The sequence below is a fragment of the Salarias fasciatus genome, chromosome 4 (genome assembly GCF_902148845.1).
Source record: "Salarias fasciatus chromosome 4, fSalaFa1.1, whole genome shotgun sequence".
Taxonomy (NCBI): Eukaryota; Metazoa; Chordata; class Actinopteri; order Blenniiformes; family Blenniidae; genus Salarias; species Salarias fasciatus.
This window is the reverse complement of record NC_043748.1, coordinates 12,378,701-12,402,850: the sequence shown is the minus strand read 5'-3', so window position 1 is coordinate 12,402,850 and position 24,150 is coordinate 12,378,701. Positions and strand designations below refer to the sequence as shown.

Here is a 24,150-nt window from a genome sequence, read left to right as displayed (position 1 = left end):
TAGGAGGCGCTACCACATGGAGGCTGGTAACGAACCTACAGTCAAATCAAAGAAAGGGAAGTGGGGGAGGACTCAGAGCTTCCTAGTGAGCAGAAACATGTTTACCTAGATATTTTTATGTATATATTAATAGTTTCATGTTACCTATACAAAGACGGAATGCTTGGCGTTGGTGACTGCTGATTTTGAACTCCCTTTATTGCCGAGGTGAGTCACTTTGTAACGGAGCAGGGCTAGCTGTTGCCTTAGCACAGCTAACTCTTAAACATTTTTTTCTGGTCCTGAACTCAGATCTATTACCAGTGTCTATCTTGTCTATTTGCAAAAATAACACGCTAAACACAAGTCACGAAGAAATTATTTTTATTCATGAGGAGTTGCATTTAAATCATTACTTTGTCAATCGCTCCACGTTCTTTGATTAATCAATCATAACAAAAACACTTATATTGTAGATAAATGATCCCCGATGTACATATCGTGGCGATTTGTTGTTTTTATATTGATGTCAAAATAAGGTGTGCCCAGCGTTAACGTGACATGAAGTAAGTTAACGCTACGTTTAAATTGACAGTAATATGATAAACGGATATAAAATCTTATTTTTACACACCTTTACAAACACATTTTTAAAGTGAAAAAGTTGTTTTTTGTTTGTTTGAGCAAAGTGGTATACATGGGGGGTACCATTTAAAACAAGACATAAAACAAATGACTACACAATACCATCAAAGTGATCAAGGCATTAAAACAAATGAAATCGGATCAATTCTCCAATGATGTGACTGCTCATTTCCATATTGCTATATAATAATTAAATACTTTTTTATGTTGACAGCTTGTGTTGTTATAATCAATTAAACATAAATGAAGTATTATTTATCATAATACTTTGTTTTTCTGTATGAATCATCAGGGATCGCTCGGAGCTGAGAGATCATGGGTCGACTGGATAATGTCGCCAAGCACAAAGTGGTGGAGCTGCGAAAAGCTGGTCTCAGTTTCCGTAAGATCAAAGCTGTGCTGGAGCTGGAGGACATCAAAGTCTCGGCCCAGGCCATTTACCTGTTCCTGAGGGAGTTTGAGGGGCGGCCGATGGTGAGAGTCAAACCTGCTGAGACTGGAAGCAGCACATCCTCACCACAAGCTCGAACTAGACCAGTGAGGCCAGCACAGGAGAACTGGAGTGGTATCCATCTGCAAAATTTACGACGAGAGACAACGTCTGGATTCACAGCAGGTTCAGATTTTGGAGATCAAACTGCTACAAATTCGGAGGCAGCTTCGAATTCATCTGGATCTGCAGAGATCAGTGGAAGCAGCAGACCAGAACAGCAATACAAGGGAAATAAGGATGAAAATGACATCCAGATTGTTAGTGTCACATCACTTGCTCAACAAAGCCAACAAAGAGCTTCACAGTCCACTGTAGCAAGAGCAGACACAGGCTCTGCGTCCAGTGCTTCAGCACTAAGCTCCTCGGCCCTGATGAGGAGGAGAATTACGCCTTCTCCAGCCAGTACGTCAATGCTCGCAGCTCGAAAGAGACTTTTGGATAAAGCATTGTCACAAAGGATAAAGGTATATTCCTAATATGTCCATTTAAGACCCTTTTTTTTTTGTTGATTTTTGTTTTTCTATATTGGCTGCAGGCTGTGCCATTTGCTGAACTCTATGTTCAGTCGATAGTTTTGAATCTGCAGACATTGTTGTAAAGCTGTCTTTCCATCAGGTGGCGTCATTGTTGAGGAGGGATCCCACAAGTGTCCATGAGGCTGATCTCAGGAGCGCTCTACATCAGCCACATGAAACCTACGATCTGACTTCTGAAAAGGTGAGAGCTGAACAAAACTTACATGACAGAAAAACTCAAGCACTTCACTTATCAGTCGTCTTGCATTCTTATTTGTTATTGTTGTTCAACAAAAGCTATGTTTGGAGCTGCACTTTTAATACTCACCAGTCTGGACACTGCTCCCTAAAGATAATTTGTTTATATGCCACGGATGAGAGCCTGATTAGACAACATGATAGTTACAAGTTTGCTACATTTTCAAGCATTTTAAAACATTTTCAAAATGTTCCAGTCATTGAATCCTGTGCAGCCCACATATCCCAGAAGCCATTCCATGAATAGCCTAGCTCAAACAAATTGTAAATAAGCCAGGAGGAGGAGTGAGATATATGTGAAGCTCTTTGAGCCAAAGTGTCAACAGTGCGAGCTTCACAATGCAGCCGTGAGGCCAGGAATGCCTTGAAGGTGTGCTTGTTTTCCTAGCAATTCACACTATTTAACGTTCAGAGAACACGTCCTCCAAAGGCTGATAAGACTGTATCTTTTAAAGGACACACAGTTACAGTTTCCCTCTCGAAATAGAAATGGAAAAAAGTTGTTTTATGTGATCTTTCATCACCTTTTTTCCATCCTACACTGCCATGTCACTAAATGTGTTGCACTTGTAGGTTGCTCTGCTTTCACTCCATTCCAGTTCAACCAAAATCAGTTTGATGCGTTTTAATTTTGGAGTGCTGGACTCTCGATGTTTTCAGCTGATCCTCTCATTCCTTTTACCTAATGTAGCTCTGGTGTAGATTCGACTTATGTTTTAGGTCATTATCTTGTCTTGTTGAAGGAAGCCACGCTTCCAAATCTCCAGAGTTTGACTCAACCTACCCACATGAGCTCATGTTCCGCATCATGAACGATCAAAAAGACTATTAAGGATCCATGTTAACTGGCCAGCACCTCAGGTCTACCCTGAGAATTGCCACAACAAAACTACTTCCAAACATTAATGCACTGATTTGAAACGGAGAACAACAACATTCCCTCTGAAACAAAATGTTTCAGGCTTTGTTACTCGTTTAACCTGGCAAAACCTTTTAGGTAATGACTTTTAAATACTGATTATATTGCTTGACACAAACCCTCCATTAATCTGTTCCTGTCCCGACCGGCCTTTCTGTCAAAGCTTCGAACTGAATGTGGCCTGAATTTCAAAAATGTAGGCTTTAGTTGTTTGTCAGAATGTAATTATTTTGTTTGTAAGATTTCATTTGAACTGAAGCAACTTTTCAAGCTGAGGTAAAGAAACTGCAACGTTTTTATTGTTCCAGACTATATTGGAGGGTCAACCTGGAAGTGGCGGTGCCCCGAGACGCTTCCTCACGCAGAGACCCGGGCCATCTCTCCGTTCCCCTCACTCTCTCCCTCGTGTCGGGATTCGTCTTCCCGGCCGCCCTCTTCCACCCATGACAACTTCAGCTCCAGGATCTGCTGCCATGCGGCTCCAGACGCCTGGGACTCAGGGTGTGTTTCGTAACGAGGGGAATCCCAGTCAGCAGCAGGCGGCGCAGGACACTGCCATGAGGAGTGCTTTACCAGAGCAGATTAAGACTCTGAGTTCTGAGATGCGCAGCTTGGGCTTCGCCGTGAAGATGCTGGTGGAGCAGCAGTGCCGCCTGGAGAGGGAACAGGCCCAGCAGACCCAGATTCAGAAGGAGATCCTCAGCACTCTCCAGACTCTCACCTCCAAAGTAGGATGTTGTAGCCATGTTCAGCAACAGCACAACAAAACCCCGTCGCCTGCTGCGCTGCCTGCAGCTTCAGCCTCTACCTCCTTCAGCCAGGACACCTTCAACTTCAGTCAAAACGATTTCGCCCAGTGCAGCCAAACCCAGCCGAGCTTCAACTCTTTGGACAGCTTAGACAGTGTCGATGCCTTTAAACTGCCAGAACTGGGCTCCACAAGCATGAACGGGTTTCCCCCATGTAGCAATGCCGAGAGCCTCCCGCTCACCCACACTCCCCCACAGACGCAAGCGTTTGCTGCTCCGTATTCAGAGCCAAGCAGTCAAGCACTCTTGTCACCTTACACTCAGTCCTATGTCTCCACATACAGTCAGTCACTTCCTGGGACGTTCGGAGTAACAGACAGTAAGGCAGCGGATTTCCACAGCAGCTGCACAGAGAGGACTTTCCAGACCAGCGGCGCTTCCACGCAGACAGCGATGAGCTCCTCACAGGATCTGCAAATCAGTAACATAAAAGTGGAGGCACCTTGACGTCTTTAAATGACACATACTGTATCTGAAGGGCTTTGATGAAATTTGATATGAGAATTTTCATATTATTGTTAGGGCTGCAGGATATCAGGTGATGAAGTGATGATGCTGTTGAATAGTGCCATAACATTATGATTTGAAATTTGTTCTTCCGACTAACAGTACTGTTTTCCTTGAAATGACTGGGACTGGGCTTCATTTATCCAATTTTTTTTTCTTTTTAATCACATGTCAGAAGTTCCCACCAGCAGAGTTTCAGAGACAGTTTGTTCTTCATTTTTGTGATTCTGACTTCTGACATGTGAGTTGATATAAAAAAAAGAAAGGTTTTAACTAGGTAATGGTACAAATTTAGAATTCATGACTTTCCTGTCATATTTTAAATTCTGTCATTTTGAAGTGACAGTGCATGTCAACCCTGCAACAGCACAATTTAAAATGACAAGAACAACATTCAGCAAATCTTTTGCAGTAGTTATTCTGTGCTTTTTGATATTGCAGTTTCGATAAATCTGATATATTGTGCAGCCTTAATAACTATTTAATATGTATGTAGAAAGTACAAATGCTGTAGCTTTATCAGAAGTACTTTGTTTCCATTACGTGGATCACAGTTCTTTACTTTGATGAATAATGGACAACATAAAACCTTTTCAGACATTTTGCGTGAGAATACTAGTTTATTTTTTGAATAATTTAACTGTTACAATGAATTGTAAATTGTTTTTGTACATTTATACATCTGTTCATATTTCAGGAAAAAAGCTCACAGAAGTTGAATGCAAATGGTGAGAGTCACGTCTGTTCTGCGTTGTTTCACCTGCAGCTGTTTCAGGATTGACACTCTGAAATGTGTGTACTCACTGGAGCTGAGTGAATAACTTTGTGTGAGAGTATGAATCTTTTTTTCCCATATTTAAAATTTTGTTTTTTATTTTTATTTTCATCCAGTTTGTGTAATTCGGTGTCTCTGTCTTGAGTCAGTTCTTCGTGATGACTTTATTGACTTCTGCCAAGAAAATCTGCTCCCCTGTTCAAATGGTTACTTTCAGCTGTCCCAGATGTAAACTGGACAGGTTTGTCGTACCTCATAACTAAAAAAAAAAAAAAATCACAAAGAGCTGAGTGTATACTTAACAGAAAGGCTGGGACCAAAATATGTGTTTGGTTTAGGTTCTGTATGTTCACATAGTCTGACATAATGTTGTTCAGCTTTTTCTTTTTTCGCCTTTAATTTGCTGTGTAATAAAATATCGGATGTGATTCTTCTTTCCATTTCCGTGTCTGCATTGTACTTTTGTTTGTTTTACGGATGTCTTTCAGCATATTTTCTGGGACTTCTTCCCTCAGCTTTTGTTGAGTTCTTATTTGATTCCATCTCAATGCTTGGGAGTGCCACCGCTCTAAGTCAAGACCGTTCATTACCTCCACCAAGGAGGTTATGTAATCACGTCGGTTGGTTGGTTTGTTGGCAACATAACGGAAAAAAACTTATGGACGGATTGTAATGACACTTTGTGGAAAGTTGGGTCTTGGGCTAACTTAGAATCCAATAAATTTTGGTGATGATCCGGATCATTGTCTGGATCCAGGATTTTTTTAAAGGACTTTTTATAATTGAGAGATAGGGCAGTCTTTGACATAGCTGGGCATAACGCAACAATAAATGACAAGAGGGCTTAGCAAATAATTGCAGTGTAAGTTCTTCAATGACTCTAAGATAACAGCTGCTGATCCAGATCACGGAAGTATTCCAGTACCAGGATCCAGAACACACAAAAACAGCGGGATTCCGGAGAGTCAGTCACTGTGAGGCAACACACTGAGATATGAACATGCAACAAACAGCTTTCTCCCATACATTGTTTGTGCTGGGGAGAAATAAAATGTTTTTTCAGTATATATGGCATTCATATTGTTGTTGGTGACTGATTTGAGCTGTAGCAGAAGTCTGCACTCTCTGAGTGCCAAATTCTAGTTTTACGATAGGATGGGATTTCTCCTTTTCTCTCATCATTTGTGATATAAGCCCTCGTTTGTTAACAATCTGCTCATTTCACATTCAAATATGCAGAAAAGATAAATGCGCACAGTCTGGCTCAGCCTATCATGGTTATGCAATCCCTCACAAACTGAGTGTAGCTGATAAAACAATGAGTGTTTTGAAACCTGTTTTGTGTGCTCAACAGTCTTGACAAATCATTGTTACTTATTTCCTATTTAAATCCTATCAATAATCTTTTTCATTCTGTGTGGCACAATGCTGTTAAGAGACAAAAAGATTAAGTATTTTCTAGCTGTGAAGCTATCTATCATTCATCCAGCCATGTATTTATCTCTTTAGAAATCTGATCCTAATGGAATTGGGAACCAGAGCCTCATCAGCCATGAAACTGGCGATTCACAGCACAAAGCTCATGAGGTAAAGGGTTGAGTGTGAAACCAACAGCAGGTGTCAGATCCAATTCGCTGGGGAGAACCCCAGCTGGAGGAGTGAAACGGAAACGCTGGAGGAGGCAGGTGAAGAAGAGGAAGAGCTCCATCTTAGCCAGACTCTCTCCAAGACACGCTCTGCGACCTGCAAGAACAAGACGTTCAATCAAATGGTTGATGCAGAAATGACTAATCTCTAAGAACAAGACCAAATGTTGACTTACCTGCAGAAAAAGGCAGGAAAGCATCCCTCGCAATGAATTTACCCTCCGTATCCAGGAAATGAGAGGGGTTGAACGTGTGTGGGCTCTCCCATTTACTCTCATCATACAGGACAGAAGTGAGGAGAGGAAACACACTTGTGTCCTGGTGGCAGAAGAAGACAGGTCCATCAGGAGCAGTTTCAACTTTCAGTGGAAGCAGAACTGAAACTTTAAGAGGCAGCAGACCTTTTTGATGAAGAATCCATGGAAAGTGATGTCTTGACTGGTTTTGTGAGGAAGAGACATGGGGGCGATGTTGGCCAGTCTCTGTGTCTCATGGATGACGGCGTCGGTGTATGGCAGGTTTTTCCGATCGTCCACTCGCACCTGACGGTTTCCCACCACCCTGCTCAGTTCCTCCTGAACTTTGTCTGTTCAAAACAGGAAATAAAACTTCACTTTATCATGATGAATAACATGAACAAAATATTCATAATTGCACAACAGAATTGAATACAAAGGACACCAGCAGCTCCTTGGCTATGAGTGTTGTTTTTCCAGATGAATATATGAAGACTATTCAGCATCTTTGTCAACACAAACAACAATGGTGTGTGGAGTCGTTCGTGGTTATCGATTAAAATGCTGGCATCCTTTTAGCAACCTTCCTGGGAAACCCAATGATGCTATGGAAGACAACTCTGGAAGCTAACTCGAAGCCAGTGGCAGAGGTGAGCATCAAATGTGGCACATACCAAAGAGACACTCTGAGATGGGATCATGGAAATCCCTACCACTGACAATTTGAAGAAGTGGTGGACATAGAAAGGACATACCAGTGGCTGGAAAAAGCAGGACTGAAAGGCGGCACAGAGGCACTGATCATGGCTGCACAAGAACAGGTCCTAAACACAAGAACAGTAAAGGCCGGTGTGTATCACACTGGACAAGAGCCCAGGAGCAGAGGGTGCAAGGAATCCCCTGAAACAGTACAGCACATCACAGCAGGGTGCAAGATCCTGGCAGGAAAGGCATACATGGAACGCAAAGACCAGGTTTCCAGCATAGTATACAGAAACATCTGTGCTTAGTACAGGTTCTAGACCCCAGAGTCTAGATGGAGAACACCCCCTAAAGTGGTGGAGAACAACCAAGCCAAGATCCCGAGGGACTTCAAGATTCAAACTGACAAACTGGTAATAGCAATCAGCCTGACATAGTGGTGGTGGATAAACATGAGAAGAGAAGTAGTGATTTATGTAGCAATCCCAAGTGACAGCAACATCAGAAGGAAGGAAAATGAACAGCTGGAGAAAAATCAAGGCATGAAACAGCAGCTGGAGAAGATGTGGGGTGTGAAGGCAACAGTGGTGCCAGTAGTGGTCGGGGCACTAGGGACTAACCCCCAAGCTAGAAGCACGGCTCCAGGAAATAACGGGAACACTATTTGGGATCTCTGTTTAGAAGAGCGCAGTGCTCGGAACAGCTAAGATCCTGATTTTTGTAAATGACAAGTCACATGTTGAAAACATTCAAATTTGGTAATGTATGGTGATGACACCACTGTTTATGCTTCTTTTAGGCACAGTGAGAAGCTTGAAAACATGACAACACAAGTTTATCCAGATCTCAGAATGAATCAAAGCAAAACTTTGTTTTGTTTTGTTTCTTTGTTTTTACTCTGGTTTTGAATGTGACTGTCTATGGACCAGGGGAACAATAATCACTACAGTGGCAACTAATGGAGATCTGAGAAACAACACAGTGCAGAGGAACATGATAAAACTGAAGATCAGTCGCCATTCGGTCGTTTAAAGGAAACTGATGTCAGGTCAACCAAGTCTGATGTTGGAGTCCTTACCCTGTATCTGTGGATATTTGGCCACAAGAAGTAGAGCCCATCTCAGTGTAGCTGCTGTAGTGTCAGTACCAGCAACAAATAAGCTGATAACTGTGAATATCAGGTTCTCCTCAGTGTAGTGGGATGCCCCAACACAAGAGTCCTAACATGGTGGGGGAAAAAGCATGAAATTGATTTAATCAACACTTCTTTTCTTTAAAGGAAACAACAGGGGTTTTTTTTTTTTTCCTTTACATCATTTTTCTGCTTCTGGATGAGAAAACAGTCCACCAGTCCTCTGCATGAGTGAGGGACCAGAGTCTCTTCCAGATGTTTCACTAAGTCCTTCACATCACTGATAGTCCTCTCCACATTTTTCAATATCAGGTGTCGATTTTTTACCAAACTAACCAAGCGTGGAAACATGTTGTAAAGCTGTGAGAAAAAACAAGAAACAAACAAAAACAAAGATAAGGTGAGCCCAGCGATCTCCCACATTTTCATCCAAATCAGAATAATTAGTCATTAAAATGTTGCATTCATTTCTCTTATCTGAATCATTTGCAGTGGAAAACATATGAACACTCCTACATTGTTTCAGGAGCAAAGGTCAATATGTAATGTAACAAAATCTTTTCAAGGTTGTTATCTGAGCAAGCTTGAACAGGAATAGTTACAAGTGGGTGTGCAAGAAGGTGCAATCCACAAACTCACCACTGCATGTCATTCAATCCCACATACGAGTTAATAGTGTTTGAAAACAGAATCGGGCCAAAAAGAAATGATAAAACCTACCAGAATTGATGGAGAACCCATGAGATGTACTGTCTGATTGGCTCTAACCACCAGGTTCTTGAATCGAGAATCGTTGTATTCAAATCTGCTTCCATACACAATGGAAGATATAACATTAGCTGTGGCATGAGTCAGAGGAGGTCCAGTATCAAATGGATTGCCTGAACGACAACAAAACAATCATCACATCAGTAAGCTCTTATTTCTTTATACAAACAATCCTACCCACACACTGTTGACATAAACAGAATTTGAAAGCAGCTTACAGTAAAACTATAACACAATGAGATCGCAAAGAAAAGAGGAATCACTTGAAAAAAATACAACATGAAAGACATGTTACTGCCCGTGTTGGTGGACACCTTTTTATACCCTCATGCAGACAACAGCACAGAGCTCTTATGCAGCTCAACTAAACTCATGCAGCGTCCTCAGGTCTCCACTGTCTGCACACAGTCTTACACAGTGTTCTACGTTTCATCACAAACCTTCCCTCCATGTTAACGTCTTACCTTGGTGGTTTTCCAACACCTCAATCAGGTGGTCACACTCATCTAAAATTTTGGACTCAGCAATTCTTTTGCCCATCCCAAAGTCTCTCAGGGTAGAAAGGGCAAAACGTCTCATCTCTTTCCACGAGTCTCCATTTGCAAACAATATTCCTGCAAAACATAGCACCCAATTGGAGGTCTTTCAGCCCTGATTTAGTCTAGTTCACTCTGCAGGTTTGAGAAAACCTGTGTCAGAGGTCAATTCCCAAAGTGCACTGTATTTCACCCTCACCATGACCTTGATTTGAATCCTCAAATATAGGGGTTATGTCTCGGTCTCCAAACTCTTCTGCATAATTAACCAGAGCCTCTTTGATGGTCTTATACCCAGCCAGGACCACCACTTTCCTGATTCCAAAGTAAACAGTGAAAATAGGCCCGTGTTTCTTTGATAGCTGAAAGAAAACAATATCATTTTAAATTATATTGCATTATGATAAGATTTTTATATTTAATTTTTTTCTGATGATGAATCTGACGTAGTACCTCACCTCATACAAGCTTTGGTGAGGTTTCTTGAGATCAAGTTGCAACAAGTTTCCAAAAAGTGGCAGAGGTCTTGGTCCTGGAGGCTCCTGTCCCTTCTGAATATTGATCAACTTTATAAAGAAAATATAAAAAGCAAACAGGAGACCAGCAGCTCCCAAAACTGTGGTGGGACTGGACAGAAGAAAGAAAACAAAATCCCAAACAAGACCCATTTCTTGACAGCGAATTGAATGACTGACGACCAACAACTGAAGGACTGTCTACCAAATCTTGATGATTCCTCAAGTTGGCCATGAAATAGGCCACTACGACTGAGTCAATGAAACCTTTACTCCCTCCCCTGGAACCCTGTGTTCACCTTTTTTTTTTATTTGATCATTGGAACACTGCGTACTGGCTTTCAAGCACACTTTTTACTCAGCCGTATCAGTCACTTACTGAAGTGATGACACAAATTTCAAAATCTGGCATTCTCCTAAAACAGCACGTAAAAAGAAACAAAATGGTGAGCAACAGCTGCCCTGCAACCAAAAATAAATAGATGTGTACGCCAACCAAAATATATAATTTTCCACAAACTGACGATCAATCTTCAACCTTCACACATTCTTTACAAGAAACATTGTATGATTTTCCACAAATGAACCCTGACAAGGCACAGCTGTGAAGTGAAAACTATTTCAGGCTTCATGAAGCTCATTGAGAGAAGGCCAAGGGTTTTGTAGCACTGCCAACAAAGGAAAGGATGGCTGCTTTTAGAAATCTAAAATATGAAACACATTTTGACTTATCTCCGGCGGACCTGACGAGGGTGGGTCATCACCAGTGGTGGACACAGCTAACCAAAAAGTTAGCTTCGATAACGCTAAACCAATAAACTGCTAAAAGATTTAGCTGAAGCTAACAATAACCGCAAACCGCTAACTGCCTCACCCACAGCCGCTGCAGGCTCTGCAACAGGCCTAACGGGGGGAACGCACTGGACGCGGAAGCGCCACGCACGGAGTTTCTGATCGCCTCCCATGTTAACCCATCTGACTGCCCGCACACAACGCGCAGGGGAGCTTCGGGAGTTAGTTCTTCTCCAGTGGTGTGGTTCATTTCTTGAAACAGAAATTACATTTTCAAAACTCTAAGACCATTTGGCAAAACAGAATTTCAGTTCAGCACAATGCCATAGTTCACTTGGAAAAGCTCATATCCCTCCTAAAATGGTTCACTCATGTTTCAAATATAAATTTCTTTCCTATTCAAAGAGTCAATGTCACCAAAATACAAAGATTATTCTCAACTGCTTTGGCTCATTTCTCCAAACAGACCACATGTTCTCAACAGTCTTGGTGCTTTTGCCAAAAATAACCTAGACAGTTCAGCACAGCACCACGGTTCACCTGTCAAAACACAGATATTTTCCACAAAAGTTCATTTACGGCAGGTGTCAAAACTCAATTTCTTTCTCAAACAAATGGTCAATGTCCTCAAAATGCATCGTCCCTTTGGCATTGTGTGCTACTGCAAGTCAAAATGTTGACATGTTTTGGCAGACGACCATTGAACTATCCCTCATCTACTCTTACTGTTTCTATGCTGTGCTGCTTTTTTGTTGTTGTTTATCTGACAGAATGAAAATTAAGAAAAAAATAATTTTACAGTAAGAAAAACCTTCAAGTTTCGACTTCATACACTGCACTACAACTGGCAAGGAAATTGTAATTATTTTTATTTAAACACAAAGTAACTTCCATCCATTACAGTTTAACATACTGTAACACACACACACACACACACACACACACACACACACACACACACACACACACACACACACACACACACACACTCACACAAAGGGAATATTGCCTTGCAAACAGATTCATCCATGGTCTTCATGGTACTACAGTATGTTCTCAACTAATTTTGACAGAAGAATAGATGATTTTGCATGTGATAACTGGTTCTAGTGAAATGATGCCAACATGTTTTGGAGAGACCGGCCATTAGACAGAGAATCAATCAATTGGTTTAGATCAGCATGATGTCTTTGAAGTGCCCTATACAGTATTTCTTTTTAAAGTAGGTCAAATGTTTGTATGAGTATTGTAATGGAATGCTGCCCATTTACTGGTAATTGAAAATTTTCTCATCAAATAATGTTGTTTTAATGTGTATTACAGTGACACATCCAGGATTTCAGAAGTTATAGTTCTGATCAAAACTGGTGTATATATAAAAACAATGAAAAAAAGGAAAGAAAATAACTTAACTGTTGAATTAGCGTGGATGGGAAAGTTGGAGCTCCTCTCCCCAGCACAGAGGCACTCTGAGTCGGCTATGCTCTGCTCTGCTCTGATGAGATCTGCTGCGCTTGGCTCTTCTCTGACACCGTGCTAACTTAGCCACAATTAGCTCAGATGCTGGAGCTAGTGATGGCCATCTGAAGCTTTCTGAAGCAACAAAGCTTTCAACACAATTGTATCGAAAAAAGGTTCAGTACTCCATATCAAATCTCAATTCGCTGTCTCTCAGTCTCTCTCCACTCACAAACCGACTCCACAACCAACAAACAGCTGCAGCGCGTTTTAAACCTGTGAAGCGGCGGCTGAAGCGTCACGTGGGTGTGCGCGAATGAAGCTTCAGACGTCACGGATCACGTGATTATCAGGAAACGAATCAAGCTCTGACACAAAGCTCCACTGAGAAGAGGTTTATTTTTTCCAACACATGCTTCGAAGCTTCGGTGTCTCGGTTAACATCACTAGCTGGAGCCTCTCCCGTCAGCTGTGCCACGGCCGTGAGCGTGCCCCACGGCCCGCGCACAGCGCTCCTCGCCCAGCTTGGAGAATTCCAGAGACTCTCGGTGAGGAGAAACTTTCAGGGCAGCACCCTGCACAGAGCACACACACACCTCTCTACTGCTACATAAGTACCATAAAACCAGGACACACGCAGGCTCCAATACACATGTCAAACGGTACTTCTGACAGAGACGCATTATAATTCATTTTCACATATGACATGAACACTGAAACTGGAGCCATTACAGTCAGAATGGTCTTATCATTGTTGTTATACAGTGTACAATGAGATTGGAGAGTTTCTCCTTTCCAGAGCAGGCAACTGCTAAGTTTTTTTCTGACTGTGGTTTGAAGGTGTTCAGTGCTTCTAATTTGATCATGATTTGGTCATGATTGGTACATTTCACATTTTTGTTGGAAAGGCATTATTTAATTGTGAACAACATTCAATAATGCCTTGATGGTTTTGAAGTAGTGACTTTCATTTTAGAAATGTTAGTTTTTAATCACTTCATTCTGTTATTCTACAATCAAATGTGATTGATGGTATATCTTGAATGTTTTCACTGATTTTAATGATTATTTTTCAATTAAATTAAGTCTTATTTAAATTATGCCAAATACAATACAGTCATTTCTAGGCATTTTTACAGAGAAAACCCAAGAGTTCCACATGAGCAAGCATAAGCAACTGTGGAAAAGAGTTTGTTCTTAGTTTGTCTTGATTGGGCAAAATGTCATCTTGAATCTTGAATTTTGCTTTGTCATGGGACGGTGAAGGGAGGTGGACCCAAAATGCCAAACATGGGAACAAACATGGAGAAGGAGCTTAACATAAGAGGTAGAAAACCATAAAAACACACAAGACAAGGTATGAACCATGACATGCTTCTTAGTTATTTGAACTACGATTTTTTTGTTTGTTTATTTTGTTTCGAGCAGAATTTCACTGGAAGTGCTCAGCAGTAAACAAAAAATCATTAGAATCCAATACAACACAATACAATAACAAAACACATTTATATTAGCTCGAAAGGGAGTGGGATGAAGTAAAACCTATGACGACCGAAAAATCAAGATTTTTTGATGAAGGTTTTTTTCAGATCAGCTGAAGTGAAATAGTTGAAATTGCAGCATCACAACTTCCTGGGGGATGAGTGCAACTGATCTGTCATAAGTTAATTTATTATTAATTGCAATTAATTTACAATTTTAACAAAAGGAGGGTGTCAAGTGCGCCTCGCTCTTGTGAGGTTTAAACTGGAGCGCTCCCACTTGCAAAGGGCAGCTTGCCCCTGAAGATTTCAACTGGACTCCATGACTAAGAGTCTTTTTCTGTTTTTTTGAAAGTTGTAATTGCCAAATAGAAAAAAAAAAAAAAATTAAATAGTTGAAGACAACATAATCAAATAATAAACGCAACCCAAAATTAGATATTTAACTTTGAAACTACTTGAAAATCGATCAGGTCAGTTCAAAAGAGGGACTGGTAATTAGTATTTGTGTTTTATTCATGTTAACATGACACAGATGTTCTCAACTGCCAGGAGCCATGACAAAATGACAGACGTTATGTTGGGGATTGTTACTAATGATCTGAAGAGGAGTCTATAATAGCAGAGTTAGGTGGGGTTCTGCTCAGACTATAATTCTCCGCAATCCAAAATAAACCTTCTTTTGATAACAAAAAACTCAGTGTTGGTATGACTTGACCTGAGTGCTACTTTCGACACAGCAGACCATCACATTTTATTAAATAGACTGAGACAGATGGATGTTTTTATGTAAGTATGGATACATGTTCCTCAGGAGTCCATGAAATTAGATGTGGGGTTCCCCAAGGTTCAATTTTAGGTCCCATTCTTTTTAAACTTTACATGCTTCCTCTTAGGGATGTCATGAGACATGGCAGCAGTTTCCATAGTTATGCTGATGATACTCAGCTGTACATTGCCGTGTTTCCTGATGACTCAGGGCCAATAGAAACCCTTTTTAACTGTATCTCAGAAATCAAGTTATGGATGGCAGTGAATTTCCTGCAGCTAAACCTGGACAAAACTGAGGATTTAATTGTCGGTCCCGAAGGCCAGAAAGACAAACTTTTACCAAAACTACAAGATTTTAAACCAGTCCAATCTGTAAAGAACATGGGTGACATTTTTAAATCTGAGATGAATTTAAATATTAGAAATATAACAAAGATTCGATGCAATCACAACAATATAGCCTGAGGCCACCTTCTCTCTCACTTTGTGTTGCTTTTATATGTGAAAGGTGCTTTAAAAATAACAGTTGATTTGATTTGATCTGATTTGATTCAGAGTGCATTGAAAACTTGAATCCTCATGATTGGCTCAGTCTTGCAAAATTCCACAATATACATATAATTAATGTGATGCAATAGCAATTGTATATAAACACCACACTGCAGCTCTGTTCCTCACTGGCGATTCACAGCACAAAGCTCATGAGGTAAAGGGTTGAGTGTGAAACCAACAGCAGGTGTCAGATCCAATTCACTGGGGAGAACTCCAGCTGGAGGAGTGAAACGGAAACGCTGGAGGAGGCAGGTAAAGAAGAGGAAGAGCTCCATCTTAGCCAGACCCTCTCCAAGACACGCTCTGCGACCTGCAAGAACAAGAACTTAAATCAAATGGTTGATGCATAAATGACTAAGCTCTAAGAAAAAGAACAAATGTTGACTTACCTGCAGAAAAAGGCAGAAAAGCATCCCTCAAAATGAATTTACCCTCTGCGTCCAGGAAATGAGAGGGGTTGAACATGTATGGGCTCTCCCATTTACTCTCATCAAACAGGACAGAAGTGAGGAGAGGAAACACACTTGTGTCCTGGTGGCAGAAGAAGAGGTCCATCAGGAGCAGTTTCAAATTTAAGTGGAATCAGAACTGACAATTTAGGAGGCAGCAGACCTTTTTGATGAAGAATCCCTGGAAGGTGACGTCTCGACTGGTTTTATGAGGAATAGACATGGGGAGGATGTTGGCCAGTCTCTGTGTCTCATGGATGACGGCGTCAATGTATGGCAGGTTTTTCCGATCGTCCACTTGCACCTGACGGTTTCCTACCACCCTGCTCAGTTCCTCCTGAACCTTGTCTGCTCAAAACAGGAAATAACACTTCACTTTACCGGGATGAATAACACAAACAAAACATTCATAATTGCACAACAGAATTGAATACAAAGGACACCAGCAGCTCTTTGGCTATGAGTGTTGCTTTTCCAGATGAATATATGAAGACTATTCAGCCTCTTTGTCAACACAAACAACAATGGTGTGTGGAGTAGCTCATGGTTATTGATTAAAATGTTGGCATCCTTTCAGCAAAGAGTGCACCAAGCATGAGGAAATCCTTGATCACTTTTAATCACTTTTAATGTACTCTGTTTTTACATGAAATGTATGTAGATACAAGAAATTGTCTGTCCTATCTCCTTCTCTTTCTGTCCCCTCACCCCAACCGGAATAGCAGAAAGCCGCCACCTCTGAGCCTGGTTCTGCAAAGGTTTCTTCCTGTTAAAAGGGACTTTTTAGTTTCCACAGTCACTTATGATCGCATATGGGAATCTGTTGGGTTTCTCTGTAAAAGTGTCTATAAATGACTATGTTGTAATTGGCACTATATAAATAAAGATGAAATGAGTTGAATCGAAGTTGAGAATCTTTTTAGTAACAAGTGCACCAAGCAAGAGGACTTCCTTGATCACTTTTAATCACTACATCGAAACTGAATTAGCGGAGCACAGGTAACAGTCAACAAGTGCGTGTGCAGGAGGACAAGATTTTATCACAACAGTTGCAATAGAACAAACAGGAACATGAGGTTGTCATGACATGACCTGTATTTGTGTGTTATCAGTTCTGGAAATGAAGCTCATGATGGATGAGCATAAAACTGTGGGTCAGTCACCTTTCAGTTGTTTCTCACAAACTGCTGTCAAGTCAACCAAGCATCATGTTTAAGTCCTTACCCTGTATCTGTGGATATTTGGCCATAAGAAGTAGAGCCCATCTCAGTGTAGCTGCTGTAGTATCAGTACCAGCAGCAAACAAGTTGGTCACTGTGAACATCAAGTTCTCCTCAGTGAAGTGAGACGCCCCAACACAAGAGTCCTACCATGAAAAAAAAACAACGCATAAAATTGGTGTAATCAGCATTGCTTTTTTCTGTAAAAGAAATAATTGGGGTGTCTTGTTCATTTTCTGTTTTCTTTACTTCTTTCTGCTTCCGGATGAGAAAACAGTCCACCAGTCCTCTGCATGAGTGAGGGACCAGAGTCTCTTTCAGATGTTTGACTAAATCCTTCACATCACTGACAGTAAGATCATAATTTCTTAATATCAGGTGTCGATTTTTTACCCAACTAGCCAGACGTGGAAACATGTTATAAAGCTGTGAAATACAAAAAAAACCACAAAGATAAAGTGAGTCAAGCAATCTCTCACATACTTTTCATACAGAGTAAATGAAATGTTGCATTTCATTCTCTAATTTCGATAATGTGCAATAGAAAACATGTTGACAGTTCGACATTGTTAGGTGGATGAAATTTGAAACAGCACAGCGCTCCTGAAACAGTACAGTACATTGATTGATAGATTGATTTTATTTGTTTCATTCAAGAAATGAAAAGGAACAGAAAGAAGTGAGACTTATGATGTCTGCCCCCATCAACATAAAATAAATGACAATTTGTCAAGATTTGTTAACATATCACAAAAAAAAATGCAAAATTCAATACAACCATTTCACTAAATCAAAATACAAATACGACCATTTCACAAATAATCACAGATCAAATACAACCATTTCCCAAAATGTAAATACAAAAAAAACAAAAACAAAAAACAAAAACCTTAATGAAATATTGTCACAAGAAACAATCAATTCTAAGTTTGACCATTCTTTAAAACAGAGTCGTACCCTCCCAATAACTGTGCTTTTAAACATTTCTTGAAGATGTGAATGGACTGAGACCTCTTCATTTCACTGTCAAGTTTATTCCATAAATTGATTCCTTTTGTTGTGATGCATCTTTCTTTCAATTTGGTTCTTGATTCCGGTCGTTTGAAAACTTCAGTGCCTCTTAATCTATATTGACTGTCTCGCTTTGCAAATCTATTCTGTAAATTAAATGGTAATTTTTTCCGTTGAGCTTTATACATTGTTTTAAGAAGGTTGAGTTCTACCAATTCTTTAATTTTTAAGGATTTCAATTTTATAAATATTGGGTTAGTGTGGTCTCTGTAACCACTTCCATTCACCACACGAATCGCTCGTTTCTGTAAAAGGAAGAGTGGTTCAATGTAGGTCTTACAAGCATTTCCCCAGACTTCAATGCAGTAGGTCAGATATGGTATAATCAATGAATTGTACAACAGAAACAAAGAATTATTGTGAAGTGACTCTTTCAATTTGTACAGAACAGCAATGGTTTGAGAAATCTTAGTTTTAACGTGCTCTATATGGGATTTCCATGTTAGTTGTTCATCCAGCAATACGCCTAAGAACTTAATTTCCTTTGTTCTTTCGATCTCTATACCTTCCACTGTCAGTGTTGTGTCAACGTCTTTCCTTCTGTAACTGAAAATCATATATTTGGTCTTACTGATGTTCAAAGATAGTTTGTTAGCGTTGAACCATTTTATAACATTCTGAAGCTCTTTTTCTACAATTTCTAATACTTCATTTATATTGTCTCCAGCATAATGCAAAGTAGTATCATCCGCAAACAAGATGCATTTCAATAAGCTGGAAGCAGTGTCAATGTCATTGATATAAAGAAGAAAGAGTACTGGTCCAAGGACGGATCCTTGAGGAACCCCACAAGTTACGTTTCCATTTTTAGATTTTATATCGTTGATTTGAACAAATTGTTTTCTGTCTTTTAAATAGTTTTTGACCCATTCGTGAGCAACACCTCTTATACCGTACTTATATAATTTATACAGCAATATGTCATGATCTAGAGTATCAAACGCTTTTTGAAGATCTACGAAGACACTTACTAAGAAACGTTTCTTGTCCATTGCATTTGTAATTTCTTCTGCCAGTTCCATAATTGCTGTGGCGGTTGAGTGATTAGTCCGAAATCCATATTGATTGTTACTTAAAATGTTGTGTTTAACAATAAATTTATTTAATCTGATCACAAATAATTTTTCTAAAATTTTTGAGAGCTGAGGAAGTAACGATATAGGCCTGTAATTGGAGACATCATTTTTATTTCCTTTTTTGAAAAGTGGAATTACTTTGGCTATTTTCATACTCTCTGGAAATGTTCCTGTGGTAAATGACAAGTTACAGATGTATTTAAAGGGTTCAATCACGACATCTATTATTTGTTTTATCAGTGACATGTTCATGTCTGTATAGTCATTGGAATTTTTATTTGGAAATTTACGAACAATACTGAATATTTCATTTGCTTGTACAGGCTCAAGAAAGATGCTACGTTCATTATTTTGTATTATTCCACTATTTATGTTTTCGTCTGGGATATTTTGAGATAGATTTTTTCCTATATTCACAAAGTAATTATTAAATTCCTCTACAATGTCCTGTTTTTCAAAAATGTCTATTTTGGCATGGTGCCAAAATAGAACATCACAGCATGGTGCAAGATGCTGGCAGGAAAGGCATACATGGAACGCCATAACCAGGTTGCCAGCATAGTATGCCGAAATATCTGTGCCGACTACAGGCTGGAGACCCCTTAGTTTAGATGGAGCTCACCTCCGACAGTGGTGAGAACAACCAGGACAAGATCTTGTGAGACTTCAAGTTTCAGACTGACAAACTGGTGATGGCCAGTCAACCTGACATAGTTGTGGTGGATAAATATGAAAAGAGAGCAGTAGTGATCAATGTAGCGAATCGTGACAGCAACATCAGAAAGATGAATCACGAAAAGCTGGAGAAATACCAAGGCATGAAAGAGCAGCTGGAGAAGATGTGGGATGTGAAGGCAACAGTGGTGCCAGTAGTGATCGGGGGGCACTAGAAGCAATAACCCCCAAGCTGGGTGCATGGCTCCAGCAAATACCTGGAACAACATCTGAGATCCTTGTCCAAAAGAAGGCAGTGATAGGAACAGCTAAGATCCTGCGCAGAACCCTCAAGCTCCCAGGTCTCTGGTAGAGGACCCGAGGTTGAAAGACATACCGTCCAGGAAGGGTGAGAACACGGTTTATATGGGGCACCAAGGGCAGTAACCCCCAAGCTGGATGCATGGCTCCAGGAAATACTGGGAACAACATCTGAGATCTCTGTCCAGAAAAGCGCTGTGCTAGGAACAGCTCATACCCTTAAGCAAACAGTTGATACAGATACACTGCTGCCAACTCCTAGATCAGGAAAGTTCTAAATGACATCGTTATGGGGGGGGGGGGGGTGTTAGGGTTAGGTTTAGGTGATACCCTGGATTTCGGGGTACCTCTGCTCGAGCACTGGGGGGTGCTGGCCTGGGGTGGGTAGCCTCCTCTGTGGGCCGCTTTTCCTGGGTATGGTCATGGCTCTCTCTCTGAGTGGGGGTCTCGGCTCTTGGGCTCTCGGCTCTGCCCACCCTGGGTGCTGGTCCCCTGGGGGGGCCGGTGCCGATCTGTCTTGGCACCCTGGGGCCTGGGTCTAGTGGCTGCTGGGTGTCCCGGCCTGGACCTTCCGCTGCCCCCTTCTGGACCAGTGTGTGGACGTCTGCCTCAGGGAGTGGATGGGATCTGGGCTCTGGGATGGCTGCCAGTTGTCTGTGCCCTGAGGGCCTCTCTGGCCTGCTCTAGTCTTCTCAGGGGTCAAAGGTCATATATGTATGATCATGGTCACATTTGCATCTTTAATCACTCTTCATATTCTGCATGTGGACTCGGTTACCTTGTTTTCTTGTGGTGTGTTAGATTTATGGCTAACTCTCCTGATGCTCTAGTGTAATTTCATACCTGAATTCTCAGTTTGCAGACCCCAGTTCAAGACCAGTTATGTTCTCCAACAAAAGTCCGCAGGATGCCCTCTGTCATATCTTTATACAGATCCAGCAGCCACTTGTGTAGAGTGTCGATAATTGAGAGACAGTCATATCTTTGCACTCTCTTCCTTCTCTTCGCCCTTTATTTGTTGTTGTTTGCTTGTCTGTTCACTTTCATTTTCTGTCTCTTTACCTGTCTTTCTGTCCACCTGTCAGGTCCAGCAATATCATGTTTCAGTACTCAAAATAAATAAAATAAATTAAGAATGCATGTTAACAACAGGAGCTTTATACTGATAAGCTCCTCTTGGAAGAGCAAATCTGTCGAGCACATAACAGCAGCCAGACCTCCATTCCACTGCTTCCATTCTGAACAAGACAGGTTAAAAAAAATTCTAATGTAACATTTCCTGTTTGTAATTTATTCTGTCAAGTGTCCATTTATTTCATGAATCATATCATCAGTTTTCTAATAAATAATTGAACATGCATCTTAAAGTTCCACCAAGAGGAGATCCAAATTGTCTGACATATCTAAGCATGTTTTTCAGTCATGTAATAGTTACTTTGCCGAGTGGTTAGTTACTTTTGAAATATTGTAACTCAATTATTAACTCAATTACTTTATCGAAGATGTAACTAGTAACTATTTTCTAAAAGTAACTTACCCAACAATGACCATTACACAACCAATGCAAGATGCACCGTGGATGGCTCCACTCCAGATTTCACAAAACCTGGTACTTATTAATAGACTATCAAATAGTTCACCTGGTTTGAACCCATGAACTCTAGACTGTCCGATAAATGTTTACACAGACTATGATGCTGTCTTTCTGTTGTTTTTTTCATCTTCTGTGTCGTCAGCCCAAAAGCAGAGATTGAACTTACCTGAATTGATGGAGAACCTGAGAGACGTATTGTCTGATGGGCGTGAGCAACCAGGTTCTTGAATCGAGAATCGTTGTATTCAAATCTGCTCCCATACACAAGGGAAGATACAACATTTGCTGTTGCACGAGTCAGAGGAGGTAAAGTATCAAATGGTTTTCCTGTAAGATAACAGCAAAAACAACTATCACATTATCGAAACAATATTGTGCTCTGGGAACAATCCTGCCCACAACATCCACTGCCTTTATAAACATCACTTTAGAGCAACTTTTAACAATATAGTAAAAACAGCTGACATAAAAGACATACTTCTGGAATTTGTGGTGGGCACCGTTATGCAAGTTACTGAAACGTTACTCATTAAGCTGAATTTGCATTTGTTACTATTAAATCAAACGGTGATGTACACACTTTATTGTTGTGTGGCACTCACTACTGTGAGGAGGGCACACTTTTACACTCACACAGTTATAGAGAACTTGTGCTTCCAGGAAGAAATAAACTCATGGAAAAAATGGCAATGAAAAACAAAAAAACAACTGGGAAAAAAACCAACTTGCAGACAGCAGCACAGAGCTCTGACACAGCTAAGCTCAACTAATGCAGCTTCCTCAGGTCTCCACAATCTACATTTCATCACAGACCTTCCCTCCATGTTAACATCTTACCTTGGTGGTTTTCCAACACCTCAATCAGGTGGTCACACTCATCTAAAATTTTGGACTCAGCAATTCTTTTGCCCATCCCAAAGTCTCTTAGGGTAGAAAGGGCAAAACGTCTCAACTCTTTCCATGTGTCTCCGTTTGCAAACAATATTCCTGCAAAACATAGCACCCAATCAGAACTGTTTCAACCCTGATTCAGTCTCGTTTTCACCCTGCAGGCTTGAGAAAACCTGTGTCAGAGGGTCATTTCCAAAGTGCATTGTATTTCACACTCACCATGACCTCGATTTGAATCCTCCACTATAGGAGGCATATCTCTGTCTCCAAACTCTTCTGCGTAATTAACCAGAGCCTCTTTGACTGTCTTATACCCAGCCAGGACCACCACTTTCTGGATTCCAAAGTAAACAGTGAATACAGACCCATATTTCTTTGATAGCTGAAAAAAAAAGAAATTATACTGTATTATGATGAAATTATTATATTTTATGTTACTGATGATGAGTAGTATCTCACCTCATACAAGCTTTGGTGAGGTTTCTTGAGATCAAGTTGCAGCAAGTTTCCAAGAAGTGGCAGAGGTCTTGGTCCTGGAGGCTCCTGTCCTTTCTGAATATTGATCAAGTTGAAAAAGAAAACATAAAAACTGAGCAGGAGAACAGCAGCTCCCAACACTGTGGTGGAGAAGAGAAAGAAAACAAAATCCCAAATAAAACCCATTTCTTGGCAATGAATTCAATGACTGACGACCCACAGCTGAAGGAATGTCTCCCAAATCTTGATGATTCCTCAAGATGGCCATGAAATAGGCAACAACAACTGAGTCACTGAAACCTTTACTCCCTCCTCCTCCCTGTGTTGTTTAACTTTTTTTATTTGATCAATGGAACACTGCCTACTGGCATTCAAGCACATTTTTGATGATCAACCTTCACACATTATACATTAACTACCTAGAATACCTCATTCTATCCACGGAAAATTGCATGATTTTACACAAATGAACCCTGAGAAGGCACAGCTGTGAAGTGAAAACCCATTCAGACCTCATGAAGCTCATTGGGAGAAGCCAAAGGTTTTGCAGCACTGCCAACAAAGGAAAGGATGGCTGCTTTTAGGAATCTAAAATATGAAACACATTTTGACTTATCTCCCGCAAACTCACCACCTGCCGAGGGGGGCCAGGTGCAGTGTGGTTTGGGTGGCAACCGACGGCAGGGTGCTTTGAATAGCTCTAGGGACATGGAATATCACCTCGCTGGGCGGGAAGGAGCCTGAGTTTGTGGGGGAGGTTGAGAGGTACTGGCAAGATATAGTTGGGCTCACCTCCACCCACAGCCTCGAGAAGGGCTGGACTTTCCACTTCTCTAGCGTTGACCGCGATGAGAGGTAGCGGGCAAGTGTGGGTGAACAAAAGGGTTGCATCCCTGCTCGTTTGGGTC

The 24,150-nt window shown here is 40.8% G+C and overlaps 3 protein-coding genes across 4 annotated transcripts; 1 reads left to right on the top strand and 2 right to left on the bottom strand.

Annotated features, from left to right (window-relative positions):
* The first annotated feature begins 69 nt into the window (after positions 1-69).
* Positions 70-5,340, top strand: LOC115386693 (uncharacterized). Its single transcript, XM_030089118.1, has 4 exons — positions 70-207; positions 917-1,581; positions 1,733-1,834; positions 3,118-5,340. Exons 2-4 carry the CDS (start codon positions 940-942, stop codon positions 4,063-4,065), a joined length of 1,692 nt encoding a protein of 563 aa, XP_029944978.1. The 5' UTR covers positions 70-207; positions 917-939; the 3' UTR covers positions 4,066-5,340.
* On the bottom strand, positions 2,402-10,588 carry LOC115386709 (cytochrome P450 2K1-like). The gene is made up of 10 exons (XM_030089138.1): positions 10,379-10,588; positions 10,120-10,282; positions 9,849-9,998; positions 9,337-9,497; positions 8,797-8,976; positions 8,563-8,704; positions 6,948-7,132; positions 6,723-6,864; positions 6,460-6,643; positions 2,402-2,414 (listed from the first exon to the last, which is right to left on the bottom strand). Exons 1-10 carry the CDS (start codon positions 10,586-10,588, stop codon positions 2,411-2,413), a joined length of 1,521 nt encoding a protein of 506 aa, XP_029944998.1. The 3' UTR covers positions 2,402-2,410.
* Positions 10,589-15,611: 5,023 nt separating this feature from the next.
* On the bottom strand, positions 15,612-23,428 carry LOC115386707 (cytochrome P450 2K1-like). Of its 2 annotated transcripts, none has more exons than XM_030089134.1 (9): positions 23,225-23,428; positions 22,985-23,147; positions 22,712-22,861; positions 22,041-22,201; positions 17,375-17,584; positions 17,163-17,280; positions 16,102-16,286; positions 15,879-16,020; positions 15,612-15,799 (listed from the first exon to the last, which is right to left on the bottom strand). In XM_030089134.1, the coding sequence occupies exons 1-9, from the start codon at positions 23,426-23,428 to the stop codon at positions 15,612-15,614; spliced, it is 1,521 nt and encodes a 506-aa protein (XP_029944994.1). The 2 variants fall into 2 exon arrangements, with proteins under 2 accessions (XP_029944994.1, XP_029944996.1); XM_030089136.1 differs by having other exon boundaries at positions 17,163-17,304; positions 17,408-17,584.
* Between the last annotated feature and the right edge of the window lie 722 nt (positions 23,429-24,150).

What these genes read in the sequence shown, in the direction of transcription:
- LOC115386693 (XM_030089118.1), top strand. Translation starts at nt 940, where the DNA reads ATGGGTCGACTGGATAATGTCGCCAAGCACAAAGTGGTGGAGCTGCGA. An exon ending in CATTGTCACAAAGGATAAAG is followed by an intron (nt 1,582 to 1,732) that starts GTATATTCCTAA and finishes TCTTTCCATCAG; the next exon opens with GTGGCGTCATTGTTGAGGAG. An exon ending in ACGATCTGACTTCTGAAAAG is followed by an intron (nt 1,835 to 3,117) that starts GTGAGAGCTGAA and finishes TTATTGTTCCAG; the next exon opens with ACTATATTGGAGGGTCAACC.
- LOC115386709 (XM_030089138.1), bottom strand. Translation starts at nt 10,588, where the DNA reads ATGGGTCTTGTTTGGGATTTTGTTTTCTTTCTTCTGTCCAGTCCCACC. An exon ending in GGATTCAAATCAAGGTCATG is followed by an intron (nt 9,999 to 10,119) that starts GTGAGGGTGAAA and finishes TATGTTTTGCAG; the next exon opens with GAATATTGTTTGCAAATGGA. An exon ending in TGGGTTCTCCATCAATTCTG is followed by an intron (nt 8,977 to 9,336) that starts GTAGGTTTTATC and finishes TTTTTCTCACAG; the next exon opens with CTTTACAACATGTTTCCACG.
- LOC115386707 (XM_030089134.1), bottom strand. Translation starts at nt 23,428, where the DNA reads ATGGGTTTTATTTGGGATTTTGTTTTCTTTCTCTTCTCCACCACAGTG. An exon ending in CTCACCAAAGCTTGTATGAG is followed by an intron (nt 23,148 to 23,224) that starts GTGAGATACTAC and finishes TTTTTTTTTCAG; the next exon opens with CTATCAAAGAAATATGGGTC. An exon ending in CAGGTTCTCCATCAATTCAG is followed by an intron (nt 17,585 to 22,040) that starts GTAAGTTCAATC and finishes TGTATTTCACAG; the next exon opens with CTTTATAACATGTTTCCACG.